General features: G+C 37.5%; 3 protein-coding genes across 3 annotated transcripts; all 3 read left to right on the top strand.

Moving 5' to 3' along the window:
* The first annotated feature begins 2,232 nt into the window (after positions 1–2,232).
* Positions 2,233–3,035, top strand: LOC143543382 (dirigent protein 18-like). Its single transcript, XM_077035712.1, has one exon. The coding sequence runs from the start codon at positions 2,233–2,235 to the stop codon at positions 2,941–2,943; it is 711 nt and encodes a 236-aa protein (XP_076891827.1). The 3' UTR covers positions 2,944–3,035.
* A 1,739-nt stretch (positions 3,036–4,774) lies between these two features.
* Positions 4,775–9,412, top strand: LOC143543407 (beta-glucuronosyltransferase GlcAT14A-like). Its single transcript, XM_077035740.1, has 4 exons — positions 4,775–5,456; positions 6,978–7,053; positions 7,138–7,253; positions 8,711–9,412. Exons 1-4 carry the CDS (start codon positions 4,901–4,903, stop codon positions 9,217–9,219), a joined length of 1,257 nt encoding a protein of 418 aa, XP_076891855.1. The 5' UTR covers positions 4,775–4,900; the 3' UTR covers positions 9,220–9,412.
* Positions 9,413–12,684: 3,272 nt separating this feature from the next.
* LOC143543381 (GATA transcription factor 1-like) lies at positions 12,685–14,451 on the top strand. Its single transcript, XM_077035710.1, has 2 exons — positions 12,685–12,889; positions 13,052–14,451. Exons 1-2 carry the CDS (start codon positions 12,764–12,766, stop codon positions 13,604–13,606), a joined length of 681 nt encoding a protein of 226 aa, XP_076891825.1. The 5' UTR covers positions 12,685–12,763; the 3' UTR covers positions 13,607–14,451.
* The last annotated feature ends 578 nt before the right edge of the window (positions 14,452–15,029 follow it).

Below are 15,029 nucleotides of genomic sequence, written 5' to 3'. Positions count from 1 at the left end.
GATAGAGCGCATGGTCATACGGATGGGGATCACACCGGCCTTAATGTAAAAAAACCTCTCAGACCAGTCATGAAGGCTCTTGAATGAAACAGTGGAGCACTTCACCTTCTGACTGCGAGGAATAAAAGAGATCCAATTGTCTTGGATCTTGGCCTTATAAAAATACTGAAAGCGCCGAGGAGTGGGTTCCTCGCGCTGGGATTTGCACATGAACTCAAAGTGAGTCACGCGCACGAGTCCAAACGGATGGACTTGGGATATGTGAATCCCATAGAACTTCAGCAGTGCACCCACAAACCTTGTCATCGGGAGACGAAGGTTGCAGTGGGTGAAAAAGTGGCTATATAGAGATATATAGCCGGCAGGCGGGTCCGCCGCCGTTTGCCCGGACCTAGGCAACATGCAGCCAAACAGGGTGGGAAAGCCCTGAGAGGTGATGAGGTTGTCGAGATCTGCCTGCTTCAATTTGCAGGGGATTTCATTCCACCTTTTGGTGGCCTTGGTCCTCCCTACTTCCTCCGATGTGGTCTCAACAACCTTCTTCCCCTTCCCCTTTTGCTTCAATGTCGACATCACCACAGATTTCACACGGCGTCTTCGAGAGGCAACGGAGGTGATTGAAGGGCTAGACGAGTATGAACTATCAGACATACAACTGTAATAGCCGATAATCGAGGATTCGAATCGATGTAAACACTCAAACCAGAATGTGAAAGCAGAAACTTGAATTTTAGCAACAATGAAGATGAAGATAAAAATTTCCTAAGGGCCTGCTTTTATAGGCCCAGGAGAGAGAAATGTGGCAGCTGATCGGATTTCACGCGCCCCCCACTCGCAGGGGCAACCCAACGAAGGCGCGACACGTGTCCCTAACAGCTGTGTGAGGGGACAAAAAGATGTAACCGACCTGCCACGGAACAGAGACGCGCCCCCACTCGCAGGTACTAACCAATGCGAGTGCGACACGTGTTCAAGACAGCTGTGTGAGGGGACGTGAAAGGCAACTGTAGCACCTCGAGCACACGAAACGTCTGACACGTTTACGGCGCACGTCATCACCAACCAACCACGTGTTTGGACCTTTCGTTTTCAACCAAATGGATAGAACTTCGCGCGACGATGGAAACAACCAAGAAAACGACAAAACCCCCTATAAAAGGACAATTCAGTGAGTCTAATATCTATCTTACCATGCTCGCGCAAGATAAGACACACATTAGACTGGGGGGGCTTGAAGAGGTATGTACCCGTCTCAACACCAAGCAAGGCGGGTCAACCCACAAGATAAAGACATTATGAAGGCACAAAGCCAAAACCCAGGCGCATGGCGCATACAAAACATGCTCAGGCATCATATGCTCGCGCATCACATATGCGCGCGGCGCATATCACATGCTCTTGCACATCACATGCTCGCGCGTCACATATGCGCGTGGCGCACCAGCGCGCGGCGCATATCACACGCTCGTGCATATCACACCTGCGCATGAAATATCTGCGCGTGAGAATAAAAAGAAGACTTCGCGCATCCTCAGGATGGGCGCATATCACACGTACACATAATCAACCTTGTCCTTATCCAAATCAGGATCAGGGCAACCTTGATTGTGCACGTCAGACAATCTTCCAGAAGGCATCTTTTTAAGGAGTAAGAATATGCTGATGTTGACAGCTGCCAAATGAAAGGTCGACAACTCAGCATGACACATGTGCTACCACATGATTACAACCAACGAGAAAGCGCCAGGTGTCCCAGAGGACACGTGGCGCAGTGCGGTTGGAGGAGGCCAACGAGGCTGAGCCCAACCAGTGGAAACCCTAGCACTATATATACAGCATCAACTCCACTTTGATGACACATTCATTCATACTCAATCATTGACAGTTACAAGCAGTGATATCACATTCAATCATATTGAATTATATTCACTCACAGTCAGTTACAGAAAACACACAGTCACACAATCAAGAGTATTCAGCGATTCAGCAATACTCTTGAGATTCACTGACTCACACTTTATTATCTTCTCCACAAAGATACTGATTCTCACGCCGGAGGGTTACCCCAAAGAGGACCCCTCTGTCCCTTTCTGAGGGGTAAGTAACGGCGCTGTTCATTTTGTAGGTGGAAGAACACGGATTCAGAGGAACCATCGGTGAAACAGTTTAATCATACCCGAGGAAAGTAGATCTGCTACCAGTGAGTAGATCCACGTTTCTTCACTTCTCATCATGCACACCCAAATCTTGAATATAACCGCCTTGGACCCGTCATCAACAGCAGGCGAAGACCATGTTTTCGAGCTTTACATGCACGATATTCTAGGTGGCAGCAACCCAACAGCTAGACCAGTAACCGGTCTACTAGGCAACATATACAGCGGACAAGTCCCCTTCGCGAGACGCATAGGTTTCCGTGCCCCACAAGGCGGGATCGCCATCCCAAACGCTAACGGTGCAATCCCAACCGTAAACGCCAATGGAATCCCACTAGGGACCGGCTTAGTTGGCACCCAATTCGCGGGAAATGTAAACCAAAACAATATTCAAAACCAGATAGCAGCCAGCTTGGGACCGGATGGACTCGGGCTAGGATTTGGGACCATAACCGTGATCGATGATGTCTTGACTACCGATGCTAAATCCGGTTCACAGATGTTAGGAAGAGCACAAGGTGTTTATATTGCCAGCTCAGCGGATGGTAGTAGACAGATGATGTCATTTACAGCCATGATGGAAGGTGGTGAGTATGGAGATAGTATTAACTTCTTTGGAGTTTATCATATTGGAAGTGCAATGTCTCGGTTGTCTGTGACCGGTGGGACTGGGAAGTTTTTGCACGCGTGTGGGTTCGCTGAGGTTCGGTCGTTGATACCGGCTGGCCAGATTGTTGCTGATGGTGTGGAGTCCTTGCTGAGGTTGACTGTACATCTTTCTTATTGAGAACTTGATGTGTTAAAGAAAGGTGGCAATGTGCATTCATGTGTGTGGTTTTGTGAACTAAATGTGTTATTTGCTTGTATACTCCATTTGTATATCAATGTTTTCATGAATTGAAGGATATGTTTTAAGAGGTTATGAATTATTAAGAAGTAGCATTTTAATGACCGTTAAGAGGCTACCAAACAACCCCTGATCACCTTATTATTATATATTAACGAATCAAGTTCTTTTTTAGTTTATGATTTTTTTATTTTTAATCAACCAGTCTATCAATTCTTAACGTTTGGTTGTTTAGTTTATTTTGTCAAGTTAGTATAAATAATTAGGCAAATCGTGTAATATTCATCATATGTTTATTGTGGATACGATATCCTACTTGCCATGTCTATCTAGATTAATTAGGTTTTTGCATGACTTGAACGCACGCCGATCATCAATGTCGCAGATGCAATTGATGCCGTCACAGTTATGATTGTTTTGGTTTCCACCGCTGAGGTCATGGCAATTTCCCATATCTATCTAGGTTAACTAGGTTTAGCCACCATCCTCGTTCCCACTTATACAATTAGCTATATATAAAGAAAATTACGCTGCTACAAGAACCAATTTTCTGTTAGGGCAAGAGGGTGGTCACTCAAGGTACCTCATTTCTCATTAATCTTATAATTATGTCATGTCATTTACCTCATCTATTACCTTAAAGGCTTAAAATCACTTAAACAATAGGTAACACTCCACTTAACTATGAAATTACCCCAACTCTCTCTCTCCTCTCCAGTCTCCGCACACACAGACGCCATCTTTCTCCTACTTCCTTCATCGGGTAACATTCCACTATTTTTGGTACCCTAAAAGCCATTTAAGGTGACAACGGAAGTGTTAATTGTAGAGTATGGGTACCCGATTTAGGATTACCGTTGTCCCAAAAATTAAAACAAACCTCAATTGGTTGGTTAGAAGAATCTTTATTATAAGTTATTACAACTTTGATACATGATATTAAAAGGGTGATAATTCATAATTTTAGCTAATGTTGTAAATGGTTATGATAAATGACTTTCTTCTTGTCTTCAACTTCATTCTTCATCTGTTTGACTTTTCCAACCCCATTTTATAATATAAATTTTTCGTTAAAAAGCTTAAAAAATGGGTTCACGAAGGAGGGAGACGTCAAATATACAAAAAAAAACATTTATGGCTCCTACGTAAATAAAGAGCAGCACTAGATCTAGTCCAAAAATATACAATTACAGCAAGTAATACATAGTGTATGGTACAACCAATGCTAATTTGTCTAGCGAAGGTAGGAAGAAAGGATCGACATGATTATGGACTAATCCTTCCAACCATGTTTCCATAGTTAACAAAACCAACCTCTTGATAACATCTTATCTAGTATGAGACCACCAAGCGTTCTCTCAAACCATAATATCCATATTGCAAGACCAACCATCGTTTCTGTATATTAACAAGCGAAGAATTAACAACTAGGTAACAATATATGCACAAATCTCACGTCAGAGTATTTCTGTTACAAGACTAACCATCGTCTTCGTATACCAGACCTAATAAGCAGAGAATGAGTCATCAATGATTTCTTGAAGCCACATTGAGTTTCTATTAGAAGCTAACACATCACATAAATTCACAATCAACCAATCAAAAGTTTTCAAACCCTTCTTTTTTTGTTCTTAACTTCAAGATGAAGAAAAATCCAGCCATAAGGTCATAAAGTCACCTCACCTCACCTCACCTCACCTCACCTCACCTTAATCAAATTCCACACCCACACAAGAAAAGTAGAAAACCATCGATGCCATCAAAGCAGTAACCACCCACCCACCAGAGAATGTTGACGGACAATTCACACCATCACTTTACACCATCATCTCTCCGACCACCATCCACCACCACCTAATTACCACCACACCACCACCATCAAGATTCAATCTTTACCATGCAAAACTCAACCCCATCACCCACCACCACTCTCTTCACAATCTTAACCCTCACCACTCTCCTCTTCCTCATATTATTCCTCTCCACCTCCTTCCACTCACCACCACCACCACCCTCATTCTCCGACCCATACCTCTTCCCACACCGCCCATCCACCGCCCAATACCACAACCACCAACTCCTCTTCACCACCACCAACAAAACCACCCCACCCACCATCGCATACTTCATTTCCGGATCCTCCAATTCCTCCAACCGGATCATCCGCCTCCTCTTATCCATCTACCACCCAAGAAACCAGTACCTGCTGCACCTTGACCGCTCTGCCAGTCAGAAAGAACGAGACTTTTTGGCCTTACAGGTGCAATCCGTGGCTGTGATTTGGGCTGCACAGAATGTGAATGTGATTGGGAAAGCTGATATTGTTACGCCGAATGGGTCGTCTTCGGTTTCGGCTACTTTACATGGTGCTGCTGTTTTGTTGAAGCTTAACCCTGATTGGGATTGGTTTGTTAATCTCTCACCTGATGATTATCCACTTGTTACTCAAGATGGTATTGTTTTATTCATTTTGTGTTATCTAATTTTATTTATTTACCCTTTTGTTAATTGCCCCCAATTTTGTTGTATTTAGGTTTTATTTGTTACAAATTTGGTTATCAATTCTAGCATTTAGTTTGTATTAAAGGCTTCTTGTTATGTATATTTTGGTACTAAGGTGTCATCTTTGCATTGATTTTGATTTTTTTGAAGTTTTTGGTTATTTTTTTGTTAAATGGGATTTTTTTAATTTTGTAAATGTGATTTTACCCTTTTTTGAATTGCCCCCAGTTTTATTGTTCTAGGGTTTATTTGAGTATATTTTGGGCTTCTATCAAGATTTCTTTTTTGCTAATTATGAACTGGAATTCGTATAAATTTGTGTTCTTAGAGCCCTATCAATATTGTAGCAGTTAGCTTGGTTTAAATGGGATTTTTTAATTTTGTAAACTTAATTCTACCCTTTTTCAAACTGCCCAAATTTGTTGTTCTAGGGTTTATTTGAGTATATTTTGGGCTTCTTTCAAGATTTATTTTTTTGCTAATTATGAACTAGAATTGGTACACATTTTTGTTCTTAGAGCTCTATCATATTGTAGCGGTTAGCTTGGATTAATTTGTGTTCTTGAAATGATTTTGACTTTTAAATCTTTTAGGTGTTTAGTCACATTTTAGTGTAGCAATTTGTGGTATTTGTTGGTTTTTAAGTTCTTTCACAAAGGCATTTATCCATAGCTATTTTTTGTAAAATGGGAATTTTTAATTTTGTAAACCTAACTTTACCCTTTTCCTAATTGCCTGATTTTGTTGTTCTAGGTTTTTTCGAGTATGTTTTTTGCTTGTTTCAAGATTTCTTTTTTGCTAATTTTGATCTTGAATTGGTTTAAGTTTGTGCTTTTAGAGCCAAAACACTGATAATGTGACAATTTTAGCAATTAGTTTGGGTTAATTTTGTGTTCTTGAATTGATTTTGAGCTTTGCACCTTTTGGGTGTTTGGTCACAATATTGGAATGGTGTAGTAATTTGTGGTATATGTTGGTTTTTAAATTCTTTCACAAAGGCATTTATCTATAGTTTTTTTTGTTAAATGGGAATGTTTTTTAATTTTGTGAACCTAACTTTACCCTTTTCGCAATTGCACAAATTTGTTGTTCTAGGGTTTATTTGACTATAGTTCGTGCTTGTTTCAAGATTTCTTGTTTGCCATTTATGACTTAGAAATGGTTTAGTTTTGTGTTCTTAGAACCCAATCACCCATAATGTGATCAAATCTATCAGTTAGTTTGGATTAAAGGCTTCTTGATGTGTACTTTTTTTATATTTTTTTCTGAAGTATTATCCTTGCATTGATTTTGATTGTTGAGATTTTTGGGTGTTTGGTCACATTGCTGGTATTTGTTGGTTTTTGAGTTCTTTCACATGGGCATTTATTTATCGTTATTTTTGTTAAATGGGATTTTTTATTTTGTTTTCTTATTTGCTTCATAAAGTACTGAACTTGCATTTGCATTTGGCTTTTTCTTTTTGTTTGAAGATCTTCTTCACATTCTATCGTACCTGCCTAAAGATCTCAACTTTGTCAATCATACAAGCTACATTGGATGGAAAGAGTATGTCAATGTTACTCTTATTTTAACGTGTGATTTGGTAGCTATTATTGAGGTGCACGATAACATGTATTTTCATTTTAACAGGTCAAGGATTTTGAGACCTGTGGTTGTTGACCCGGGCCTTTTTCTTGATGAGCCGAGTGAGATCTTTTATGGCACCCAAAAACGGCCCTTACCAGATGCCTACCGGTTGTTCACAGGTAAGTTTTCAGTTCTTCCAGTTTATTTTTATAGTCTGTATACTAATATACCCTTTGCTACATGTACAACTTGCCTGATATATTTGTGGTACTAAATGTGATATTATGATTTACTGAAAACCTAATGTGTGGTAGTAGACACTTTACAATGTGATCTTTATAATCTTTGTGGTAGTACAATTGATGTTGTAAACCTGTTTTTAAAATACACCGGCAATGCATAATAAGCATTCAGAGTGCTATTCGATTAAATTTTTACTTAAGAATTTTCTAAAAGAATTAATTTTACAAAATAGTTATGTTTTTGTACAACTAAATCTTATCGTAAAAACTGAAAAAGTGGAGGTTTTATATTTAGTTCAGGGGCTGTTTGGTCATTTTAGAAAGGGGTAACGTGTAAAGAGGTTAATCCGTAATCAGCATTTTTTTTATCAAGGCCATCAAACTATCGGAACTACTTATAAATCACTCAAGTTTGTATCCGGTTTCGCTTATACCAAACCAGGCAAAAAAATCTGAGTTATAATCAAGATATTCAGATAATCTTGCGGTGCACGCATATAATGTATATATGTGTGAACCCTCGGGTAGGCAAAAGTAAAATTGCACTAATTTTGACGTTATTTTACTAATCTCGTGAAAATAACGTTAAAAGTGATGGAAGGTTAATCAGGCATCATGTGGTGGCGTTGATAGCCGAAAGACAAGGGTACATGCACCAATCAGCCAGCGTCCCGATGATTGAGTGCTATGTGCCTTATGTCCAAGGCTTGATGCAAAACTACTATAGAGCCGGGGGTCTCACCGGAAGCAGCCTCTCTATCCCCATGGGGTAGAGGTAAGGTTGTCTACATTTTACCCTCCTCAGACCCTACCATAGCTTTGCTATTGGTGGGATATACTGAGTACGATGATGATGATGATGATGGTTGGATTTTGGTTGGTATCTTTTTTAATCCTACTACAAACCTAAATCTAAACCTCATTAATTTTAATAAACAACTTAAATTTGGTCAAATCTTGTTAAAAAGGACATGCTGAATGCATTATTTGAACTTTACATCAAACATTTGATATAAAGGGTAGAATCTTTTTATTCTAAATTAGTTATGTGAATTTGCGTTAGCTATAAAAATAAGCATTTGCGTAAACTGTAGCTTTTTTCTCCCAAATATACACGATAAATATAAAAATCAAACTCTTTATCTGTTTTAACATTTTTATTCAACTTTTAAAAGCACAGTTTATATAAAACTCTGTCGCTAGGATTCAACCTCATAACCACCTGAATTACCGAGGCATGGAAGTTATGTGTAATTTGTTTATTATTTTATTAATTCACTTCAAAACTTTATCTAAATTAGGAAGTAGATGACATAATTTAGATTGTGTTTTTTTGTGAAAATCATGAAATTCATCTAACGCGTAACAAATGTTTTATTTTTATGTTCCTGCAGGTGCGCCAACATCTATATTAACCCGCAAGTTTGTGGAATATTGCATTTTAGGAACAGAAAACTTACCTAGAACCCTACTCATGTACTTATCCAACAGTCTTTCATCCCAATCTATATACTTCCCGACCGTGTTATGTAATTCTCCTCAACTAAACAAAACTGTTGTAAACCACAATTTACTATATGCAGCGTACGACACCAAACGCGAACCAAGGCCACTCGGTTCAAATGATTTTGACGATCTAGTCAACAGTGGTTCAGCTTTCGGTTCTATGTTTATTCGCGATGATCCCGTTCTTGACCAAATTGACCAAAAACTACTGAACCGTGGTCAAGGTCAACCGGTTCCAGGTGGGTGGTGTTTAGGTGGGTCGGGTGATGAAGCTTGTAACATTTGGGGTGATGCTGATGTTTTGAAACCGGGACCGGGGACTAAAAGGCTGGAGCAGCGTATGGTTGAGTTACTGTCAAATGAGACTTTTAGTTCGAGTCAGTGCATCGTTGAATGATGTGGTTTTGCCCTTTTGAGTCGGGTGTCAGTTTTATAGATTTACAGTTGAAATTTTTTGTATATGGGTATCTGCATCAATCAAGATGATTTGGTCTCCTTTTCTGTTTTGAAGCAATATAGGATTGTAGTTGACCTCAATTTTAAGAAAACTTGAACCCAAATATTGTTGTAAATCAAAACCAATGTTTTTACCCTTCACTGGTTAGACTGGTATTATACAAAGAACTGAAGAGATAGGAAGTTACAACTTACAAAATTATGTTCGCATGCACTTAATTCACTAGAGCCAACAAATAAAAATGGCTTGGTGCAATTGAAAGAGTAGTAGTTTATGTTCAAATTTCATTCGTGATGATTTTATATTGTAACCGCTAGCTTGTTCTAGTGGTAAAGATGTATGTCTTACATGCAGATGACATTTTTGCTACTAAACCAAGCTAGTAGTTGTTAGAGCCAAAAAGTAAGTCGAGCAACTTTGATGCATCGATAATTTTATACTTGTAAATATTAATTAACTAGTTTTTATCAGCGATCACATCGCGACACGTAGGATTTTTATGTTTTCGTTTATATATATTATAGATATCAAATATAAAAGCATAAATGAACATTAAAACATAATAATATTTACTTGCCAGCAAACCAATCAAGTAGTTGTTAGTAGGGGTGTTTTTCGAGTTTTGGGTTTTTCGGATCGGGTTCTTCGGGTTTCAAAGTTTTAAATCTTGACCCGAAACCCAACCAGAATCTCTAACGGGTTTTTCGGGTTCGGGTTTTTTCGGGTTGAGTTAATCGGGTTTCGAGTATCCTATAACACAAAATAAAAAACAAAAAAATTAAAAAACTACAATGTTAAAATTAAAACAACATATTATTCTTTGTTGGTAAGCAAATAATCAAATAATAAATCAATATAATTTGATAAAACAATCCAAAAGAAGAGTAAAAATAACTCGAACCATAACCGTTTTTAGTTGGGCATGATTTGATTGTTCAAGTACGGTTGTTATTAGTAATAAACGGAAAACATATTAACAATAAACAAGCGATCTATAATAGTTGTAATGACAACAATCGATTAGGACCAGATTCTAATAACGTTAGTGGCTAAGACTAAGCCTATCATACCTAATAATATATTTAATTTCAAAACAAAAAGTTTATTCGGGTAATTCGGGTTGACCCGAAACTAACAAATCAACCCCGAGAACCAAGCCGAATTACTTGGTTCGGGTTTTTTTGGTCGGGTTAGTTCGGGTTCGGGTACATGTTTCTCGGGTTGGGTTTCGGATTTCGGGTAAATGTGACAGCCCTAGTTGTTAGAGCCAATAAATAAATCGAGCAACTTTGATGTATCGATAATTTTATACTTTTAAATATTAATTAATATCAAATATAAAAGCATAAATGAACATTAAAACATAATAAAAATATTAAATACTAAATTGTTTTAAATGTTATTAAAAAAATCTATATAACAAAAAGTAAATAAATTTAAACGATACTCCTATAGATCCACCGTCAGTTGTTATGCATGTTGTGTAAAATTCATACGAGACAGGTAATTTCTGACATAATACACCATTGCTACATCCATCATTTTTAGTATGATAACATGTATAACTTTTGCAAACTACCCTAAACAATTCATATAATTATTGTATAAAACTTCATTTATTGTTATAAAGGAATGGATAACCTGATAACCTTATATATAACATGTATGATATGTGGAAAAGGTTAGTCAGTCTATTTAACTTTACAGTGATGTAGTATGTAACCTAACCCAAGTTAAATTCATTTTTCTTTCTTTTAAGGAATGCAGCTCCATATCAAGTCACTCTACACATTTCTCAACATTTCAAAATTTTTAACGAAACTTGTTATACGATTCATTATAAAGGTTTCATGTTTTTAGACGAGTAGGATACTAGACAATACTCGTATGGCTATCTAAATTCAATCACATATATGTTAAATGTATATTATTATATTATAGTGTGCGAGTTTAAGGTCACGTATAGAATAATAGGAATAATTAGGGATGAGCAAATGTACCGAAATAGGCACTGTCAATACCAATTCAATACCAAAGATCAATACGGTACCGGTATCCATTACTGAATATTCCGGTATAGGTATTTTAGGTACCGGCACTAGTACCGAGTTCATCTGTAGTTGTAACTACAGATAATATTGGAGAACCCGCTAGAAGTCCAAACCTTTTGTATTTTGATTCAAAAGTGAGGTTAGAAGTTAGAAGCAGTTAAGAGGTGAAAATTAGCGCATTCACGGGGGTCAAATATATACGACCTTAGAAAAGAATAATTCCAACGTGTCAACATCCCGTTGGCTGACTGGCAAGCGAGTTGCATCACGCTTTGGAGTTTAGAGCGTAGTAGGCTGCCCAACACTTCAATCTTAACTATTATACAATAACCAACCTTATTAATATATCCTCTTAACATTCTCACCCTTTCACTTTTGAGAGAATGAGACTAGCATCACTCTAACTAGGTAATTCTAATTATTCACTTTTGTTACAAATAGTAACTTATTTAAATAGCACCAAATAAACCTAATCTAAACACCTTTTTTTCCAATTGAACTTTAAAAAAAATACTTTTATCATTCGAAAAATTACAGTATCAAAATTAATTTACATTTCAAGTCACTATAAAAGATACTCCGATACCTTTGCTTCATAGATATACTCTTTTTAAATTGTTCTTTTGTAGTGACTAACATAATCTCAATATCTTCGACACCATATTATAAGATGAAAATTGTATATAATCTAAAACTACTGAAACAATGTTTATATATATTTTTTACATGTATTAAGTAGCATTCACCGTGCTTTAGACAAAGGATACAAAACGTAAGTCAGTCGTTTATTTGTGTATATGTAACAAGTAAAGCAATACACACCAAATTACATCAAGCACACTTGCAAAACAAACACACACAATAAAATCTGTACACATAAACACAACAAACCTATGTTAAGAACTTATGTTAAAGATATCATAGAGGTTTAACACTACATTGTATAATTACCTATACATAATAATTTACTTATGCATTCCCATTTACATAAAAAAACGTGTGTTATATAATTCAAATCGAACCCAAATTTGTTATTTGTAGTCCTGATTTTAAACTACATACTTACAAACCTCAAAATATCATGCCCTTTTACTTCATAGACAAATTCAAGTATTCAACCCAATATGGATTTAAATATTGAAATCCACTATCCAAAATTTTTAAAAAATCCGAATTTTAACATCCCAGATAGAGTAACTGAGTAAGTGTAAATGTGTTTAGTAAAGACTTTAGAGGTGTACGTGAGTGGGTTTAAACAAGAGTGTCAGGGAGTGAATATTGAAAGGGGTGAAAGTGAAACCAAAGAGTAGTAATGTCCAGAAATGAGACATCCTTTCCTTGCCATTCATCCGTGTCACTCACAACACAATAATAATGTTATGTTGTTGATAATTTAAAACACCCCCAAAACATTAAACCAACCCACCCACCTTATGGCCTCCTCCGACCTTGATTCTTGTCTGATTGTTGACGATGATGACCTCCTTAACTTCTCCTTAGACGATGATACCAAACCCCCTTCTTCTTTCACTAACCCTAATTACAACCCTTCTTTTCCTGTAAGTTTTTTTATAAAATAAAACTAATATTATTATGCTAGTTGTTGTTATGTTATGTTATGTTATGCTATGCACTTGTTTGTTATTAATATATTATCTATGGTTTTAATTTGGGTGAAATGAAATGGTTATAGGGTTAAAGATTGAAATAATGTGTTTTAGGAATTAGCAGAAGAAGAACTCGAATGGTTATCGAACAAAGATGCCTTCCCCGCACTCGACGACATCTTTTCCAACCCGAACCAGACCGTTACCCTTTCCGTTATCGACAACAACAGCAGCAGCAGCAGCAGTGGAAACAGCAATAGCCATAGCCATAGCATCACTAGCTGCTGTGGAAGCCTTCAGGTTCCCTTAAATTACCCCGTGCGTAAGCGGTCTAACCGCAGGCGCAGAGGAAAGCAATGCTGGTGGTGGAATCAGGTAATCGAGGTACCAAGTTCAAGTTCGAGTTTGAGTTTGTTATCTAAACCACAAGCAACGGGTGGGGCGGGACTCGGGAGGAGGTGCCAGCATTGTTTGGCGGAGAAGACACCGCAGTGGCGGGCGGGGCCTATGGGGCCGAAGACTTTGTGTAACGCGTGTGGGGTGAGGTATAAGTCGGGGAGGCTGGTGGCGGAGTATAGGCCGGCGAACAGTCCGAGTTTCTCGGTGAAGTTGCATTCGAATTCGCATAGGAAGATAATGGAAATGAGAAAGAAGATGCAGGCCGGGTAGTAGTTTTAGGTTTCGGTTTCTGGTTATCAGAAATAGTTAGGTTTAAGGGTCAGGGTCAGCATTTCTTCGAGTTACTACTTCGGTTTTATTATTTACTTGTATTCATTGATTTATAAGAAATGGTGAATCGAATGATTTCGATGAATTAACCATTTAGGGGTTTTTCTTAACAAAGTATTTGCAGTATGTGATTTATTATTTATATTTGGTTTACAAGTAACAAGCTTAGTGTCACGAAGTGATTTGTTTAGGCAGGTCGTGACATTAGGATAAACGGGCTTGATCGGTTGGGACCGCTTCTTCAAAGGACCAGACCAGAGATGTTTAGGTGTGAATGTTGGTGTGTGTGTTAGTACTTTGTGGTGAACATGTGAAGGGTTGACCAGCTAAGAATGGTGGTTGTCTTGTGAATTGATTAATTGCTAGTCACACTTTGGTTAGTTGGTTTGCTTTGTGGGTTTTGGTAAGGTAGCATGTGGCCCGTGACATATGGTTACTCGATCAATCTAAGCTAGCCACCTAGGTGGAGTACCAACTGAATGTAAAAGACTAAAATCACTAAACATAATTTGATATTTGTAATGAAAAAATTACATTTATAAGTACACAATATTAATCATGTATCCTGTTCTCTCTAGCCATCAAAGTCGTTTATAACAATGTGCTGAACTTTCTAGCTCTGATCTTTAAAGGAGTTTTGATTACGCTTTTGTGCATCTAACTCATTACAACAGTGTGGCTGACTCATTGCATGTTGTGTCCAACTTATTGTCGCAAGTAAATTTCCCTAAAATTCAAACTTTTACATGTAACGTACTCTAAAGTCTTCCTAGGCTTTTTGTAAACAAGAAAAAAAACGTTTTTTTATTACAATAGCCGGCCCGATATTCGTGGGAGAGCTATGAAATAATTAAAGAAAATTTGAACGTGGACTGGTAGAGGAAGAATAAGAAAAGTACTCAGAAGTACTCAGAAAGATAAAATCTTTTAATTTTTGATAGCACAATATGATCAAATGCATCCTTCGTTGTATAGTACTAGTTTGATAACTTGAAAGATTCCCAATAACATTATTCAAGTTAGATTGTGGTTTGTTATTTGAAAGGTTAGCTGTGGATGTGGTGCACAAAAAAAGCCGGTTTCGATTATTAACTGCTAGCACAAAAACCGATCCCAGCCCCCGTTCTAACCGACATTTCCTAATCGATTTCAAGTATTAAACATCGAATCGATTTAATACTAGTTAATTGAAACCCTTTTTTTAGGTTTTTTTAATTAAAATGTATGTGTTTTACCGGTTAACCGGTTTCGGCTATAGCCTAACCGGTTTGATACAAAAACCAGTTACGAAAAGAACCGGTATTTTGCTAAACAAATTTTAACTGGTTTGGTTGATAACCAGTTAACCGTTATGTGCATCTCT

Source organism: Bidens hawaiensis, unplaced genomic scaffold (genome assembly GCF_021521415.1).
Source record: "Bidens hawaiensis isolate Kalapana, Puna unplaced genomic scaffold, B.hawaiensis_p1.1 tig00013119_1, whole genome shotgun sequence".
Taxonomy (NCBI): Eukaryota; Viridiplantae; Streptophyta; class Magnoliopsida; order Asterales; family Asteraceae; genus Bidens; species Bidens hawaiensis.
The sequence above is the reverse complement of the archived record's forward strand: the minus strand, read 5'-3'. Positions and strand labels throughout refer to the sequence as shown.

Bases quoted from the DNA above. Each gene is read 5' to 3' on its own strand.
- LOC143543382 (XM_077035712.1), top strand. From the start codon at position 2,233: ATGCACACCCAAATCTTGAATATAACCGCCTTGGACCCGTCATCAACA.
- LOC143543407 (XM_077035740.1), top strand. From the start codon at position 4,901: ATGCAAAACTCAACCCCATCACCCACCACCACTCTCTTCACAATCTTA. The intron at 5,457-6,977 runs GTATTGTTTTAT...TTTTGTTTGAAG, and splicing joins TCCACTTGTTACTCAAGATG to ATCTTCTTCACATTCTATCG. The intron at 7,054-7,137 runs GTATGTCAATGT...TCATTTTAACAG, and splicing joins AGCTACATTGGATGGAAAGA to GTCAAGGATTTTGAGACCTG.
- LOC143543381 (XM_077035710.1), top strand. From the start codon at position 12,764: ATGGCCTCCTCCGACCTTGATTCTTGTCTGATTGTTGACGATGATGAC. The intron at 12,890-13,051 runs GTAAGTTTTTTT...AATGTGTTTTAG, and splicing joins ATTACAACCCTTCTTTTCCT to GAATTAGCAGAAGAAGAACT.